Source organism: Macaca nemestrina, chromosome 18 (genome assembly GCF_043159975.1).
Source record: "Macaca nemestrina isolate mMacNem1 chromosome 18, mMacNem.hap1, whole genome shotgun sequence".
Lineage (NCBI taxonomy): Eukaryota > Metazoa > Chordata > Mammalia > Primates > Cercopithecidae > Macaca > Macaca nemestrina.
The window spans coordinates 74,520,491-74,539,182 of record NC_092142.1 but is presented as its reverse complement, the minus strand read 5'-3'; the positions used below and the strand labels follow the sequence as shown (position 1 = coordinate 74,539,182).

General features: G+C 43.7%; 2 protein-coding genes across 2 annotated transcripts; one reads left to right on the top strand and one right to left on the bottom strand.

Moving 5' to 3' along the window:
• Nucleotides 1–582: 582 nt before the first annotated feature.
• On the top strand, nt 583–4,924 carry LOC112428281 (cytoplasmic polyadenylated homeobox-like protein 2). The gene is given in 4 exon segments (XM_071083696.1): nt 583–621; nt 3,912–4,294; nt 4,296–4,827; nt 4,829–4,924. Coding segments are annotated over 4 exon segments (1,050 nt in total).
• Nucleotides 4,925–9,075: 4,151 nt separating this feature from the next.
• Nucleotides 9,076–18,689, bottom strand: TERF2I (TERF2 interacting protein). The gene is made up of 3 exons (XM_011757468.3): nt 17,900–18,689; nt 12,092–12,216; nt 9,076–10,299 (listed from the first exon to the last, which is right to left on the bottom strand). Exons 1-3 carry the CDS (start codon nt 18,567–18,569, stop codon nt 9,892–9,894), a joined length of 1,203 nt encoding a protein of 400 aa, XP_011755770.1. The 5' UTR covers nt 18,570–18,689; the 3' UTR covers nt 9,076–9,891.
• Between the last annotated feature and the right edge of the window lie 3 nt (nt 18,690–18,692).

The window sequence follows — 18,692 nt, the reverse complement described above, 5'->3', positions numbered from 1 at the left end:
ACCATGTGAGTCTCCACACACTGCTCTGTCTGTCTGTGTGGGAGCTGCAATCTAGTCCTGCCTCTTGTCCGCCATGATCTCTCAATTCTTCAACTGAGTTAAAACTTTAAATGCCAGGCAGCTGAAGCTCTGGCAGTGGCACAGTCCTTTCTGTAAATACACATTCTTATAGTATTACCTTTTTTTTTTTTTTTACATTTCTGAATTTCTGACCATTGAGTTTCTCAATTTTTGGTATTGCTTATTAATCATTTTCAATGCCCATCAAAGGACAGGCTTATGAAAGGGAGTTCATGGAAAGTGGCAATTTAAATTGCATTGCATTGCTTTGAGCTGCCTGTGTTTATAGAAAGTGCCCCTATTGTAATCAGGAGGCAATCATGACTAGGGCAGGAGCATAGAAGGCACTGTGATATATGAAAGTAGACACTTGATTTTTTTGGTTAGACTCTCATGAGCACTGCCTCCCACTGGCTCTATAAACTCTGACAAATTCGTGACTCTCCTAGTCCATTTTCTGTTGCTTAGAACAGAGTATCTGAAATTGAATGAATATAAAGAAAACATTTCTTTCTTATAGTTATGGAGGCTGAGAAGTCCAAGGTCAAGGGGCCGCATCTGGTGAGAGCTTTCTTGCTGGTGGGGACCACAAGGTGGTACACGGTATCACATGGCAAGGTGGCTGAGGGTACTAGCTCAGGGGTCTTACTTACCCTTGTAAAGCCACCAGTACCACTCCCATGATAAGCCATTAATCTATTAAACCATGAATGTGTTAATCCATTCATGAGAGCAAAGTCCTTTTGATCCAATCACCTCTTAAGGCCTCACCTCTCAGTGCTGCCACGTTGAAGACTGACGTTTTGTTTGTTTGTTTTTGTTTTTGTTTTGAGATGGAGTTTCACTCTTGTTGCCCAGGCTGGAATGCAATGGCGCCATCTCGGCTCACCACAACCTCTGCCTACCCCATTCAAGCGATTCTCCTGCCTCAGCCTGCTGAGTAGCTGGGATTGCAGGCATGTGCCACTATGCCTGGCTAATTTTGTATTTTTACAATTAGTAGAGACGGGGTTTCTCCATGTTGGTCAGGCTGGTCTCGAACTCCTGACCTCAAGTGATCTGCCCACCTCAGCCTCCAAAAGTGCTGGGATTACAGACGTGAGCCACCGCACCTGGCCGAAGATTAGGTTTTATAAAACAAAAGTATCTGAGACAGATCTTAATCAATGTAGAAAGTTTCGTCAAGGTTAAGAATGTGCCTGTGACACAGCTTCAGGAGGTCCTGATGACACGAGCCCAAGGTGGTCAGGCCACAACTTGGTTTTATAGATTTTAGGGAGACGTAAGTCGTCAGTTGATACATGTAAGATATATGTTGGTTGGGTCTGGAAAGGCAGGACAACTGGAAGCAGGGGCTTCCAAGTCATAGGCAGATTCAAAGATTTTCTTATTGGTAGTCAGTTGAAAGAGTTATTATCACTAGAAAGGAATGTCTGGGTTACCATAAGGAATTGTGGAGACCAAAGTGTTGTCATGCTGATGAAGCCACCAGGTGGCAGACTTCAGAGAGAATAGACTGTTTCTTATCAGACTTGAAGAGTCTATGTTTCTTATCATACTTAAAGAGTGTGTTTTATCAGTAATCCCTAAAGAATGGAGGGTATAATGAGGCCTGCCTGGCTCCCATTTGCCATCATGGTCTGAACTAGTTTTTCAGTTAACTTTGGAAAGCCCTTGGCTGAGAGGAGGGGTCCATTCAGATGGTTGGGGGGATTAAGAATTGTATTTTTGGTTTACAATTTCAACATGAGTTTTGGTGGGGACATTTAAACCACAACACTCCTGCACCTCAGCTTTTTCTAAAATATGTGTAATTTTCTGTGTTGTAGGTGCCTGGTTCATTGTGCCTAGTCATGGTTTTGTTTTAAACAATTATCCTGTGTATGGATCAAAGATCCTTGTAGCTTTAGTGCTCCTCATAGCCTAAAGCAATTCTGAGCTTAGTAGCACAGGACATAGAAATATAAAAATAAGAGGTTCCTATTAGATTATGCAAGTAACTTACCCTGTTGCCTGAACCATAAGAATTATCTCCAGCCGGGCGCGGTGGCTCATGCCTGTAATCCCAGCACTTTGGGAGGCTGAGGCGGGCAGATTATGAGGTCAGGAGATTGAGACCATCCTGGCTAACACGGTGAAACCCCATCTCTACTAAAAATACAAAAAATTAGCCGGGCGTGGTGGCAGGAGCCTGTAGTCCCAGCTACTCAGGAGGCTGAGGCAGGAGAATGGCATGAACCCGGGAGGCAGCGCTTACAGTGAGCCAAGATTGCACCACTGCACTCCAGTCTGGGCAACAGAGCAAGACTGCGTCTCAAAAAAGAAAAAAAACATTTCTCCCTTATTCAAACCATAGCTTCTTGGGATGCACCACAGCTTGGGTACAAAAAGCATTTTCTCATCTCTGCCTCCCTCAAAGCCTGAATAATCTGGGTATTTGAATATTATTATCCTCTTTTTAGGGGAGAGAAAAACAAAGATTAGACAAATTGAATGAAATAACTACAGTTATTCTAAATATATAATTGGTTTTCTGCTGTTTCCTGGCATGCAATTCTCAAAATACTTAGAATCTCCAAAGTGATGTCTTTCTGTACACTAATGAGTTGACTGATGGTTGGTAGACCCTAGTAGCTTCAGGATGAGAGCTGGAAAGATCCAAGCAGGTTTAGAGGGTTGGGACTTTCAGCCCCACCCTCCAACTTCTGGGGAGGGGAAGGCGCTGATGGTTAAGTTGATCACCAGCAGTCAATGGTTCAATTATGCCTATGCAATGAAGCCTCCATTAAAAAAAAAAAAAGAGTGGGTTTGGGGAGCTTCCAGATAGCTGAACATGTGGAAGTTCCTGGAGAGTGGCTTGTCCAGGGAGGCCATGAAAGCTCTGCATCCCTTTCCCCATATCTCACCCTATGAATCCATATCCTTTGTAACAAACTGGTAAACATATGTGATTCCTTGAGTTCTGTGAGCTGCTCTGGCAAGTTAATCAAACCCAAAAAGGAGGTCCCAGGAGCCCCAACCCGAAGCCAGTCAGCCAAAAGTTGTAAAAGCCCAGACTTGCAACTGGCATCTGAAAGAGGGGCAGTCTTGCAGGACTGAGCCCTCCACCTGTGGGATCTGACAGTATTTCCAGGTAGACAGTGCTGGAATTGAATTGGAGGATGCCCAGCTGTTGTGCACTGCACAACTGATTGCTTGCCTTGTGTGTGGGGAAACACATTTGCTCACAGTAGTCTTTCTGTGATTGTTGTGGTATGAGAGCAGAAGAAAAATGGTTTCTTCTCCTCAGAGGGTCATACAACAAATATATGGTCAATAAATAATTGAAACAATTGCACTCTACCTGTGACTCTTGAACCCAATGTATGTAAGAATGTGTATATATGCAACAGAAATGGTATCAGAAAATACATTATTAATTCTTCCTGGTGGAAGAGCATGAGTAAAGTAGCAGGGTTGTAGGAACAATCCACATCTAGGTGGGACAGCTGGGAGCCTCTTCTGTAGCACAGAGTGGGTCTCAGTGAGCAAGCAGGAGAAGATTGCAAATAGGTCACAAGTAGTTTGGAGATAGATTCTGGACAGCCTAGGTTTACATGTAAACCACGGTGTCACTGTCTCCAGTGAAGGAGGTTATGGTTCTAGAAATGCATGATGCATGACCTCTGGTATAATATGTGCAGTTCTAGGACAGATTGTCTTATTTTTTATATGCCTTAATGTCCGAAGGCAAGTCAGGGACTCTGCTTTTAAGAGGCTTAAAAAGAAAAAGCCTCCTACATTAAGGAATGGGTAGAGGAATATAATCAGGTAAGCAGATTTGATAATACAAAATTATCTTTTCCCTTTAGACCTGGTTCCAAAATAATAGAGCCAGACTTCCACCTGCAGAAAGACACAGATTATTTGTTATTTGGAAAAAACACGATTTCCCAGTCCAAGCCCATCCATGTTTAAGCCTCCAGGAAACCCAGGCTGCAGCTTCCAACTATGCCACAGAGCAGAGTTTTTCCTGTGCCAAGAGTGCTCTGATGAGTACAGCTGGTTGCTCCCCTCTGGAGAAACAGAGGATTCCCAGTCAACAGATGGGCTACAATTGCTTCTCTTTGGAGAACCAAGAGATTCTCAGTCAACAGGTGGGCCCCCAGTGCTCTTATCTGGAGAAACCGGGGATTCCCAGTCAGCAGGTGGCCTCCCAGAGCTACCATCTGGTCACAGGCACTGAAAAGCAACCACGCTGTGGAGTATGGAGGTGACACAGGAAGTGGGCATTCTACTGACTATCGTTTTCTCAGCTACAACTCTGCAGTATGCCTTCATCCTCCTCCATCTTCTGTGCCATATTTTCATGGAGAAAGGACTGAAACCAGGGAAAGCCAGCATGCAAGTCCCTTCCTTTTGGATTATGCTCAAGGTGCATATGGGGTGGAGAGGCCTCAGGAAGAGCAGAAGACAGACAGTTGTCGTTGCTCATTTTGTCTCTCACTGCTGCAAGAACAGCAGCAGAATGATTGGCAGTATCACCCGCAGCAGCACCAACAGCCTCAGAATTACTTAGAGGGGATGATGGTCCAGGAACGGCTGCCGATGGACTCGGGTCCTTGGGATCTAGGGAAGCAGTGGCCCTCGGCTCAGTCACAGCTGCAGAGTCAACTGCCTCAGAATAATGGAAAGCCGTTGTGCTCTCAACTGCAGCACGTGCCTCCCCAAATAGCTGCCGACTCACCCCTGCTGCCTCTGGGGCAAGATATGCAGGAAGGGGCTTCAGAGCAACCCAGGACTCAAATGCAGCAGTTTTAGGTTGAGGGGTCTACAAGGGCCTGCCACAGGGACCCAACGATGCAGCTTTGCAAAGTATTGCTAAGTGTCAGAACCATAGCCACAGATCAAGCCCACAGTCACCCACACAGCAGGCCAAAGCAAAGTCATCTCCAGAAGCCTTGACATAAAAAATAAAAATAAGTAAATAAATAAAAATCAAAAAAAAAAAAAAAAAAAAAAAGCCAGCCGAGGTGAGGTTATTTGAGCCTAAGAGTTCATGACAAGAGCCTGGGCAACGTGGTGAGACCCCAACTCTAAAAAAAAAAAAAAAGAAAAGTGGCTTTTTTTTTTTTTTTTTTGAGAGGGAGTCTCGCTCTGTCGCCCAGGCTGGAGTGCAGTAGCCGGATCTCGCTCACTGCAAGCTCCGCCTCCCGGATTCACGTCATTCTCCTGCCTCAGCCTCCCGAGCAGCTGGGACTACAGGCGCCCGCCACCTCGCCCGGCTAGTTTTTTTTTTTGTATTTTTTAGTAGAGACGGGGTTTCACGGGGTTAGCAAGGATGGTCTCGATCTCCTGACCTCGTGATCCGCCCGTCTCGGCCTCCCAAAGTGCTGAGATTACCGGCTTCAGCCACCGCGCCCGGCCAAAAAAAAACCACTTTTTAAAAAAAATTAGCTGTGTGTGATAGTGAGCTCCTGTGGCACCAGCTACTCAGGAGGCTGGTTCAGGAGGATCGCTTGAGCCCAGGAGTTCAAGACTAGCCTGGGAAACATCAGAAGACCCTAATTTCTTTAAAAAAAAAAAAAAAAAAAATTTAAGCCAGGCACGATGGCATGTGCCTGCAGTCCCATTTAACTGGGAGGCTGAGATGGAAGTATCACTTGAGCCTGGGAGGTGGAGGCTGCAGTGAGCTGTGATCGTTCCACTACACTCTGGCCTGAGTGACTGAGTGAGATTGTGTCTCAAAAAAAAAAAAAAAAAGTCTTCAGGAAGGCTCCACGAGCTGTTGGTCCCTTCTTGTAGAGAAGCAGTATCCACATGTCTTATAGTTCCTGAACTCATGACCATATATTTTATGGTGGCCTGGAGAAGCCTGGCTCTACAAAGTATGGATTGAAAAACCAACAAATGCTGGGCAGGGTGGCTTAGCTGGGTGTGGTAGCTCACACCTGTAATCCCAGCACTTTGGGAGGCTGAGGCAGGTGGATCACATGAGATCAGGAGTTCCAGACCAGCCTGGTCAACATGTCAAAACCTGGTCTGTAAAAAAATTCAAAAAATGAGCCAAGCATGGTGGCACGCATCTGTGGTCCCAGCTACTCGGAGGCTGAGGCACACAAATGGCTGAACCCAGGAAGAAGAGGTTGCAGTGAGCCAAGATCACACCACTGCACTTCAGCCTAGGCAACAGAGTGAGATTCTGTCTTACAAAAGAAAAAGAAAAAATGTAACAAAATAATCATATACGTGGATAGAAAGCGCATGTAAAGATAATTATGCCATTATAAAAGACACTGTAAATGCATTTTTTCTCAACTGATTCTTTGAAAATTGCATAAGTGTGTAAGTTGGTCCTGTAACATAGAAGTCTAATGTATGTATTTTGACAATAACAGAAGGAGGTACATGATCACAGATGCTAATAAAAATGATCATAGCTGCTAAAGTAATCCTTATAATAATGTATTGTTGGATTTGTAATATTAATATATGTAATATATATACCACAAAAACAGGGGAAAGAGAATAGTCATATAGGAGTAACATCTATGTATATTTCTTTTTTTTTTTTTTTGAGACAGAGTCTCGCTCTGTCGCCCAGGCTGGAGTGCAGTGGCGCGATCTCAGCTCACTGCAAGCTCCGCCTCCTGGGTTTACGCCATTCTCCTGCCTCACCTCCCGAGTAGCCGGGACTACAGGCGCCCGCCACCTCGCCTGGCTAGTTTTTTGTATTTTTTAGTAGAGACGGGGTTTCACCGTGTTAGCCAGGATGGTCTCGATCTCCTGACCTCGTGATCCGCCCATCTCGGCCTCCCAAAGTGCTGGGATTACAGGCTTGAGCCACCGCGCCCGGCCCTATTTCACTGGACTTAAGCTAATATAAATCTGAAACTAATTCTGATCAGATATGTATGGCAAATCCTAGAGAAACCACTTTTAAACACTCAAAATATACAGCAAAAATTAATTAAACTGTTGGCCAGGCATAGTGGCTCATGCCTGTAATCCCAGCACTTTGAGAGGCCAAGGCAGGGACATCACTTGAGCCCAGGAGTTTGAGGCTGCAGTGAGCTATGATAGTGCCACTGCATTCCAGCCTGGGTGACAGAGAGATCCCCTGTCTCTAAAAAAGGAAAATAAAATGCTATTTAATGTATTAGAAACTACTCATTTAATGCAAAAGAAATCAGTAAATATCATGTTCGCCATCTTTTCAAATACCCCACTTACAATGGTCCCAGCATAATTGGGGTGGCCCCCATTTCGCAAAGCTGAGGACTGGGTCTTCCCGCAGCTCTGCAGGACCAGATGACACGACAGTGAACAACCACACCATCAAGACTGTCTCAGCCTTCTGCGCCAATCCCGAACCCCATTCCTGCAGACCCTGGGCCAGGACCTAAACCAAAGCTGCAGCTCGCTGGGGCAACATTGATTGCCCAAGGTGAGGACTAAGCACAGACAGCCCTGGGGACTCTCTAGAGCAGACTCCTGATAATGCAACCAATGGCAAGTGTGAACCGCTAGAAAGAATCCTATCTCCAGGTAATGGAGGCCGAGAACTGACAAACCCAAGATATGGGTGCCTAGGCCAATAGGAAACACAAACAGCCTGTTACTAAGGAGAAACTGGACTCTAAGCCCTTAAAAACTGATAAAAATATTTTCTGCTAGCCAAATTCAAATTTTGTTTGCCTTCCAGAGCATTGAGGTATACTCACATGTGACCTGGATGGGCACTTTAATTTTTAAATCCAGATCCCAATCCCCACCAGGCTTTCAGTGTTCTTTACCCTCACCCACACATTTCTGATTTTTTTTTTTTGTTTTTTTCCCCACACACTCTTGATTTTGAGTGTACCTCTGCCTCAGCCTACTACCATTCAGGTGTTTAACCTTTAAGAACCATGACAAGGAGAATCAAGGCCCTTGCCAGAGTATCAACGTATCAAAACCAGTTCAGACTGGTACAGATGAATGTCAGTAAGCACCTGGACTCTGGTGGGCTCAATGTTTTACTTCAGCCGGAAAACGGCGAAGCCGTCAGGTGATGAAATAGAGAAAAGGATGTCTCAACAAGTGAAGGACCCAGTAAACTATCTGAACTCCCAAAAGGGTTTTATGTAGAAGTGATTGTCACATATAAAGATTTTGTTCCAATTACTGAAAAGATCCTCAACTATTGGAAAATCATGGACTAGTGGCCCTGGTGCAGAACCAGGATTGGCTGCTGAATTCTGAAAACCAGGACTCGGCTCAACATTTAAATTTGATAGATGCCTTGATTCCCATTTTGTGTTTGTGAAAAGTGTGTGTGTTTAATTTTGCTGTAAAACATAATAACAATAAGCAATAAATATTTTCTTGAAGGAAAAAAAAATGAGGAGAGCAGGCATTTAGTACAAATGATGATTCCAGGATGCACTGTATGGAAGTGGGGAGTGAGACAAAAGAAGGAAGCCTATGCAGGATGCATTCATAAGTAGATTCCCACTGTGGGCAACTATGTTTAATACTACTGGGGACCTCTAAAAGATGGCGTGGAAACCATTATCCCACTCAAAGGATAACTTTCAGATATACAGTTGTGTAACTTCTCTGGTCGGCAGGGAAGCTGGGTAGGCACCCTCGAATTCCCATACAGGGGCATTAACTCCATAGCACTTCAAGCAGAGAGAAAGCCTCAAGCAGGTGCTTATTGCAAGATTCCTGTTAGTAGCATATGCTAGAGAATGATGAGTGCCCGGGAAATATGGATGAGGTCCTGACACCTTCTGCTACCCACCTGCTGGTCCCTGATTGGTTTCTCTCTCCTTTGGCTTTCAGCAGTTCAGCTCATTTTGCCACTTCTCACAGTGCTTGATGCAACTCTTCTCTTTGCTCCATCCAGAAGAACTAGTATCTTTCCAATGGCCTATTCACTCTAAAATGGAACCACTTTATCAGTTGTAATTAACAATAACTGTTAGTTCCTTTGTGGTTTTTATACCTAAAAAGTTTTGTGTATACAATCAAAACACTTACTGACAAGACTCGAATACAAAGTTATATTTATTTTCAACAATGAAAACAACACAACAAAGTGGAGTCAATCCACTAATTTTTTAAATCGAACACAATGCTTAGCACAAACTATACTCAATAAATAACACATTAACCAAGTAACATTATTCTTAAGACTCTCTAGGGTTGTGTGCGTGTTTTAAGGAAAACTGAGGGGTAGGTAAACAAAGACATCCTGCAGACTTGACTGAGAAGGGCTCCAAAAAAAGAACAGCCAAAGAGCAGGGTCCCCAAACACTAAGTTAGCAAAATGAATACAGCATTTTCAAAGCAGTCTAGAAATCAGAGCTCACTGGGGGAAATGACAAGGGTTTGGGGATATCTGTGTTCAAGGCCTCATAATTAAATCTTCCCATATTTCTAGATTCTTTATTTGGAATCTATCCCAATCTAAAGGAGCTTCTGCCAAAGGACAGGAGATTACTTATGCTGCCTGAAATGGCCTATGCCTCCTAAATTTCCTTTCACTTTGTCACTAATATAGCAAGGGTTCCATTCCAACAAAGGATTACTACTATGTAGACCAACTGCTGTCAGGTTTAGATCTTCCTTTCATAAACACATTGATACTTGTTCAAGGAGAGTTGTAAATACATCCAATTTCTTTTCTTTTTATCCCCCTCTACAACTCTGCTTGGCTACAAAATCTAGGACTCACAGAGCAACAGCAGCAATGGTCAAAAAGTAAGTGCCAGTTCCAATGCAAGAACTCTCCAAAGTTCATTGGTCACAATTTTTTTTAACCACCTCATCTACCATGACTTTTTTTTCTCATTATCTTGCCAATTATTTCTTTCGAAATTCAATCCTCCGAGCTACATTCTGAGCACCAAATTTTTTGACCAATGCCTCCCTGGTATCCTCATCATCTTTTTGCAAATCTATGTCATCTTGTCGGGACCAAATGGGGTATCCATCAGCTCTCTGACCAGATGCTAAGAAGGCGGAAGTAGCCTCCAGCTCACCACTATTTTTTAGGAAGGCCTGTGTAACTGTTGACAGATCCAAGTTAAACTTCTCCATTAACTGCCGTATGATCTTAATGGCAGCTCCCACCTCTGGTTGAGAAACTTTTTCTTCTTCTTCTTCTTCCTCCTCCTCATCAGGCTGTGTTTCTGAGTCTTCCTCAGGTGTGGGTGGATCATCATCACACATAGTTATATGTATTTCAAAATCAGGAGGGCTCTCATCCACCTAGACAGAATAATGAGTAAAATCAGCTCCTAATTACCAAGCCTTGAATTCTTACAATATCTGGTCTCTTCCAACTATCACCCCCTTGCCCTATGCATTCCAATCACATTGGACTTCCTTCAGTTCCTCTTAATATGCTGTGTTCCCTCTTACATTTATTCCTGTCTGATGTGTATGTATATGTACACGTGTGTGTGTGTACGTGCACGTGTGTGGGGGTAGGGGGAGTATATGTGTATATGTGTGTATAATTGACTACAGTATTTCAATAGAATATTAGAAGCTATAATGAATATGAAAAATATATGTATATATAGAGACACACATATATGTGCACACATGTTCATTAGATTTGTTAAATATTTGACTTCACTCTCAAGACTGTAAGCTCCTAAGGACAGGAATTGTATGTTTTGCTCATCACCACATCTCCAATACCTACCAATGCCTATACATAACAGGTACTCAAAAAGCATTGCTGCATGAATATAGGGCTTCCAAGGTATACTAGTTAGACAGATTACAAAGCATGCTATATGAGAAGAGGCCTAGGTAGGTCATGTTTGAGAGCTGAGTATTGGAAGTTTATGAAAAATGAACCAAATATCAAATAACAAAACACAGACTACAAAAAGCAACAATCCCTAAATCCTACCAATTCCTGTGCATTCCTTCACTCATCAATTACAGAAGCTTTAGATTATTTCCCTTGTTTGGACTGAAGCCTAACCATTTTTCTTTGTTAATATGAAAAGTTAGGCCGGGCGCGGTGGCTGAAGCCTGTAATCCCAGCACTTTGGGAGGCCGAGACGGGCGGATCACGAGGTCAGGAGATCAAGACCATCCTGGCTAACACGGTGAAACCCCATCTCTACTAAAAAATACAAAAAAAAAAACTAGCCGGGCAAGGTGGCGGACGCCTGTAGTCCCAGCTACTCAGGAGGCTGAGGCAGGAGAACGGCGTGAACCCGGGAGGCGGAGCTTGCAGTGAGCTGAGATCCAGCCACTGCACTCCAGCCTGGGTGACAGAGTGAGACTCCGTCTCAAAAAATAAATAAATAAATAAATAAAAGTTAATTCACAAGACCCTTTATCCTTGAAAAATATAAAATTTGGACCTTTAAAAAACTTATCATTATTGTATGGGTCCTGTCTTTCTCTGTAGCTATTATTAAATATAGGATTCTAACAGAGTAATAGAAGCTAGACTGAATATGGAAGAGCTAAAACATTTCAAAAAAGGTCAAAGTACACAAAAAGCTAAATTTGCTTGATAAAAAAAATTACTATAATTAGCTGGGCATGGTGGCACATGCCTGTAATCCCAGCTACCCGGTAGGCTGAGGCAGGAGAATCGCTGGAACCTGGGAAGTGGAGGCTGCAGTGAGCTGAGATGGCGGACGCCACTGCACTCCAGCCTGGGTGACAGCGAGACTCCATCTCAAAAAAATAGAAAAAAAAAGTACTATAAACTTTTTGAAAAACATATTCACATTAAAGTACTCAAAGTGGGATGCTTTATATTGTTTATATAACTGTCCCTATTCTACCCAATTTTTCTCCCTTTCCCCCTCAACTTGTCCTGCCAAAAACTAAAAGCTTTGTGAAGCAAAAGCTTCAGGGCAACATGTCTGAAGCCCAGATCAGTCCCATTTTCCATTTTTCCTTTCCATCTTGAACTCCTCTCTCACTTTCCTGAGCCCCAGGTAGATGAAAAAGGTGGATAGAATAGTCAGTTTCAAAGAAGAATGAAGGTAGAGACAAAAATAATGAGTAAATCTAGTTAACATACCACAACCTCCTCAAACTCCCGGGTGGCTTCCACAAGCATCTTTTTGACTGCTTCTTCATTCTCCTGGATTTCTTCCTTCACATACTCTTCTTCAGGCAAATCTGGAGTTCTCTTATTCTGTGGTTCTGTTAAAGAGAAGAACAGGACAGACTAGCAGTAGCCTCTTTTACACAAACCAAAAATATATTGTCTGCTGTGCGAGCTCTGGGCCAGGAGTGAGCCTGCACTTTTTTTTTTCTATCAGAAGACATCTGTTTTTTATTCAGAAGGGTAAAAAAAGTCTAAGACGTGTTCATACACTCATTTCTATGCTTGCTTCTGAAAAGATATACTATCCAAATGATTATACATTCTTAAACTGACATATAAAAAATGCTCTTCAAGTTTAATTCAATTTTTGCTTTGTATTTACAGACTTTGCAAATTAACAAAAATGTGTCATAAATTGGGTTCCTTGAGAAACAAACTCTGAGATGGAGACTGACATTTAAAGAATTGGGGAGCGATATTGGGAAAACCTTTGTGGAAGAGAAGGAAAGCAGGAGTCAGCAGAGAGAGAAGCTGATTTATCAAAGAGTTATAAGGCCTCAGCCAAAACCATGGGCAACTCTGGAGCTAGGAAGGCCCTTCAGAATTGACCAAGCTGGGGCCAAGGAGCAGAGACTTTGTAACTCTGCAAATATCAATCACTGGATGGTGGCAGCCCTAAGAAGACAGGACTTTGGGCAAGGAAGCTCTCCTAGCAGCCAAAGGCAGATCTGGGCCATGTACCACAATCCACCATATACCACCTACAAAAAGGAGGGCCTTCTAAATTTAAACATCCGGTTTCTTCCCCTTTACATTTTGTTCTCTGAAGATTTAACTCTGCTCCTTTTCTGCTTACTAAAATATACAACAAAGGGGCAGCAAGAGGGAGTTTTTCATGATGGAATTGTTCTAAATCCCAATTTGGGTGCTGGTTACAAAATATAACATATGTTAAAACACATATAACTGGAAAAGAGAACAGCAGTCCCTCAAAAAATTCAATATAATTTCATGATGACAACCCACAAGGAAAAAGAAAAAATTAAACATAAAATTACTATATGATCCAGCAATTGCATTTCTAGGCATAAACCTAAAATAATGGAAAGCAGGGTCTCAAACAGATACTAGTCATACCCATGTTCACAGCCACATTATTCAAAATAGACAAAAGATGGAAATAAGTCAAATGCCCATTGATAGATGAATGGATAAACAAAACATAGTATATACACACAATGGAATATTATTCACCCTTAAAAAGGAATGAAATTCTGACACATGCTACAACATGGATGAACTTTGAAGATATTATGCAAAGTGAAATAAGCCAGACACAAAAGGGCAAATAGTACACGATTCTACTTGTATAAGGTATCTAGAAAGATTGAATTCATAGAAACAGAAGGTGGAATGGTTGTTTCCAGAGGCTAAGAGGAGGGAGAAATGGGAAGTTAGTGTTTAATAGGCATGTTTCTGACCCCTAAAAGCAGAAAATAATAAAAGGCATGGAGTTTTAGTTTTAGAAAATGAGTAAGTTCTAGATACAGATGTTGGTGACAGTTGCCCAACAATGTGAATGCACTTAATAATGCCACTGAACAGAACACTTAAAAAACTATTTGAATTGTAAATTTTATGACATATACATTTTACCACAATAAAAAAGTTTTTAAAATGCATGTACACACCATAAAAAGTTAATTTTACTGTATATATTTAGTTAAATTCTTAAATAGTAACTTAAAAACCCTTATCTTTGAGAGATACATGCTAAAACAGATAAAATGATATGATGTCTGGCATTTGCTTCAAAATAGTCCAGGAAGTTGGGATGAAAGGTACAGATTTCAAAAACGCCATGAACTACAATCAGGTGAAGGTGGGTGATGGCTACCTGCAATATAGCTCATTACACTATTCTTTATTTGTAAATGCTTGGAATTCTCTATAATAAAAAGTAAATTACTGTTCATTCACATAATGAAATACAGTGCGATCAATGAGAAAAGAATGAGGGAAATCTTTATGCAGACTACACAAACACTTCAAGATAAATAAGTTTAAAAAAAGTAAACCACAGAGTAAGCTGATGTCTAGTGTGCTAGTACTACTACGAGCAAAGGGGACATGTAACAGACAAGGGACGATAATAAAGGTTGCCTCTAGGAAAGGACCTAGGAAAAAGGGTATGTAAATAGGGAGACTGCCTTTCAGTATGTACCCATTTGTTCTCTGAGTATATCTACGGGATAAACTCCTAGAACAAAACTGCCATTTTTAAGGGAATATACATTATAAATGTCATCAGATATTGTCAAAATGTCCCCCAAAGAAATTGTATCAATTTCTATTAACAACGTAGGAATATACTTGTTTTCCCATATACTAACTTTGGATATTATCCATTGTATTGACTTTTGCCAATCTTACAGATAAAATATAACATCTCCTTGCTCTGATTTACTTAAAAAAATAAATAACTTGGGGAGCTTGTGTTCTATTTTGTATAATGGAAGCTATCTCAATTCATCAAATAAATACACAACAATTCCAACACATTTATTATCTCACAGGTCTCATGGGTCAAAGTATAGCTTATACTGACCCTCTGCTCAGGGTCTGATTTACTTTCTTTTTGGTTTTTTTTCCAAGATGGACTCTGGCTCTATCACCCAGGCTGGAGTGCAGGGGCTTGATCTCAGCTCACTGCAACCTGCACCTCCCCGGTTCAAGCAATTTTCATGACTCAGCCTCCCGAGTAGCTGGGATTACAGGCGCAGGCCACCATGCCTGGATAGTTTTTGTAGTTTTAGCAGAGACGGAGTTTCTCCATGTTGACCAGGCTGGTCTCGAACTCCTGACCTCACATGATATGCCGCCGCTTGGCCTCCCAAAGTGCTAGGATTACAGGCGTGAGCCACCGCACCAGTCTGATATACTTTCATTTAATAACAGAATATTTCTTCATTTGTTTATTGGCCGCTTATTTATTTCCTTTTCTGGGAACTTCCTGTTCCATTTCCTTTTCTCATTTTTCTATTAGTTTTCTTTTTACTTAATGACTTCTTAATGACAAAGAGCTCTTTAGACATTAAAGAAACTAAGTCTATTGCAATGTATTAGGAATGTTTTTCCAGCATACCCTCTGACTTTATTTATCATGAGAAGTTCTTAATTTTCAGGTAATCAAATATATAAACCTTTTTCTTAGTCTTTTTGGCTTCATGACTTACCACCATGCTAATATTTTTTACTTTTTTTCTTCTGGCAAATCAGGCAGCATCCTGAACCACAAATGGTTCAGAGCAATTCCCACTGTACCGATATATTCATTCATATCTTCTCTTACTCATTTTAGAATTTTCTAATTTTTACATTTACATATCTTATTATCAAAAGATTACTTAGAGGGATAGGATGAATCCAGCTCAATTTTGTCCCAAGTTCCAAACGGCTTGCCAATAGTCCCAACATCACAGATTTAAAAGCAAGGCCTGGACACAGCATGCTGGCTCACACTGGAATCCTAGCACTTTTGGAAGGCCAAGTTGGGCAGATTGCTTGAGCCCAGGAGTTTGAGACCAGCCTGGGCAACATGGCCAAATCCTGTCTCCACAAAAAAATACAAAAATTAGCTAGGTGTTCTGACGAGTGCCTGTAGTCCCAGCTACTTGGGAAGCTGAGGTGGGAGGATCCACTGAGCCTGGGAGGTCAAGGCTGCAGTGAGCCGTGATCGCACTACTGCACTCCAGCTGTGTGCCAGAGTAAGACCCTGTCTCAACATATACAAATAAAAATAAAAGCAAGGCCTTACATGATGACATACTTCACCCATACACATAGCCCTAACCTCATCTGCTAGATTAATTCCATTAGAGCCACTCTGTTCTCTTGGTGGCTCTAAAAACACACCAGTCACACTCCCACATAAGGGCATTTGCCCTGGCTTCCTCCTCTGCCTGAACACTCTTCCCCAGATATCCACCTGGGTTGCTTTCTCTTCCTTCGGTCTCTGCTTAAACATCAGCTTATGAGAGTCACCTTCTCTTATCATCCTATAGGAAAAACCTCCTCCCCAACCCTTTACATTCTTGAATTATTTTTCTCCATAGCCCTTACCACCCCCCAGTTACCATGTTATAAGCTCCATGACCACACGGACTTTTATTTGTTATATTCCAGCGGGACAACAATGTCTGGCACTCAAATATCTGCTGAATGAATGAAGCCGAAACGTCACTTTTACCAAAAACAAAATTCCTACTAAGCATACTGAACAAGAGAAAAAGATTTTACTCCCCAGACTCCAAGTGTTAAATGGAGTAGCCATACAGGCAAAGAAAAGGTAGGAGGATTAGGGAGGGGGAGGAGAAGCAGCATGCCTCCTTAAACAAAAGGGTCTGTCAGTTTAAGTTGTCAATGCCAGATATGTCACAAGTACATCTTAACAGCCTAGCTCTGCATCCTAGTCATACTGAACTCCAATTTTCAACTCAACTGCATTCAAAATTCACTTCACCTAAGCAAGACCAGGAAGAGACCTTCCAACTGCCGAGAACCTTCTTAAGTCCATAGGCATTCAGTTACGCCACAGCATTAAAATGAACAAGTCTGGTACGCTTTTATACTGAATCTACCTGAACATAGCAGCAATCTTTTTTAAAAAGGAGTCTGTGGAACATCTCTTAACAGAAACACAAGAAGCCAGTTATCCCGTCGGTAACTGGTGGGCAGGAAGGACGAGATAAATTATTATTTATTTTTTTTTTTTTTGAGACGGAGTCTCGCTGTCACCCACGCTGCAGAGCAGTGGCGCAGTCTCGGCTCACTCCGCTCCCCCGAGGTTCAAGCGATTCTCCTGCCTCAGCCTCCTGAGTATCTGGGACTACAGGAACTCTCCGCCACGGCCGGCTAATTTTTGTATTTTTAGTAGAGACGTGGTTTCGCCATGTTGGTCAGGCTCCTCTCGAACTCCTGACCTCGTGTGATCCGCCCGCCTCGGCCTCCCAACGTGCTGGGATTACAGGCTTGAGCCACCTCGCCCGGCCAAGAGAGGACTTTCTATATATTCTTTTTGTAACTTTTGAATACAGAACCATGTTAACATTCTAGTCAATGGTAAAGTAAATTAAAACTAGACCCAGAAGCTGGGTGTGATGGCTCACGCCTGTAATCCCAACACTTTGGGAGGCCGAGGCGGGAGGATCGCTTGAGCCCAAGAGTTCAAGACCTGTCAGGGCAACACAGCGAGACGGCTCATCTCTACAACAATTTTTTTTTTTTTTTTTTTTTTTTTAGCGGGACGCGGTGGCGTCAGAGTGTAGTCCCAGCTACTTGGGAGGCTGAAGCGGGAGATTCGCTTGAGCCCGGGAGGTCCAGGATACAGTGGGTCGTGATCGCGCGGCTGCATCACACACACCCTGAACGACGGAGCGAGCCCCCACTCAAAAACTAAAAACAAAAAACGACGAGAGCCCAGACATGGTGGCTTACTCCTGTAATCCCAACACTGTGGTTAGCTGAGGCAGGAGGATCACTTGAGCTCAGGAGTTCAGACCAGCTTCGGCAACACAGACCCCACCGCAAACAAATAACAACAATAATAAACCCGGGAGCGAGGAGGAAAGAAAATGGTGCAAATTTACCCGGATGTCAACAGGGGGAGGGGCCAATCGCTGCTACCCAAGATGCCAAGATGGACGCCAGGCAGCCGGGAAAAAGACCCCAACCCCACCCGCGCAGCCGTCCGCGAGGCCCCGCGCACAGCCCCCTCACCCCCGCTATCCGCGGCCTCCGGGTCCTCCTCCGCCTTCCGCTTGAGCTTCTGGGAGGAGGGGCTAACCGGCGCGTCCCCCAGCAGGTACTTATGCTCCTGGCCCCGCAGGTGCTTGAGGTAGCGGTCCTTCAGGGACTGCCACGAGTGCTGCGTGAGCGAGCTCTTCTCCATCGCTTTCCACAAGGCGTTACCGGTGACGGAACTGGGCGAGCGGGCATTTTCCTTCACGTAGGTCAGGATGGCTACGTCGTCCGCATCCGTGAAGGCGATCCGCCCCGCGAGCCGCTGCGGCTCCGGCTCTGCGGCGCCCTCGGCCAGGGCGCCGGGCTTTGCTTCCGAGCCGGTGTCTGCCGCCGAGGCGGAGCCCAGCCGATAGGCCTCCAGCTCCAGCCTCTCGTTGCGCTCCACGCAGTCCAGGATGTACTGCGTGGAGATGAAATCACCCGAGGCCTCGGCCAGCGCCTCCCCGGGCTGGGCCAGCAGCACCGCCCCGGGCTCCTGCACCCGGCACACGGTGCCGCCGCCGTGCAGGATGAGCGTCGACAGCCGGCGCTTGGCCGGGCTGGGCCGCACGTAGAAGGACATGGAGCTACCGTCCTCCCTCACGAACAGAGTCGAGGAATGGGTGGGCCCGTTGGGGTCTTTGCCCAAATCCATCGCCTCCGCCATGTCTGACGCCGAGCACTACTAGAAGAGCTGCCTCCTCACGAGCCCCCGGCACACAGAGCGCGACTGACTGAGCTGTCGCAGCAGATGCCTCAGATGCGAAGCGCAGCACTGAGCCTGCGCAAC

Coding starts and splice junctions, on each gene's coding strand:
- TERF2I (XM_011757468.3), bottom strand. CDS start 18,569: ATGGCGGAGGCGATGGATTTGGGCAAAGACCCCAACGGGCCCACCCAT. Junction 12,217..17,899: donor GGAGGCCGCGGATAGCGGGG/GTGAGGGGGCTG, acceptor TCTCTTTAACAG/AACCACAGAATAAGAGAACT. Junction 10,300..12,091: donor GGGAGTTTGAGGAGGTTGTG/GTATGTTAACTA, acceptor TATTCTGTCTAG/GTGGATGAGAGCCCTCCTGA.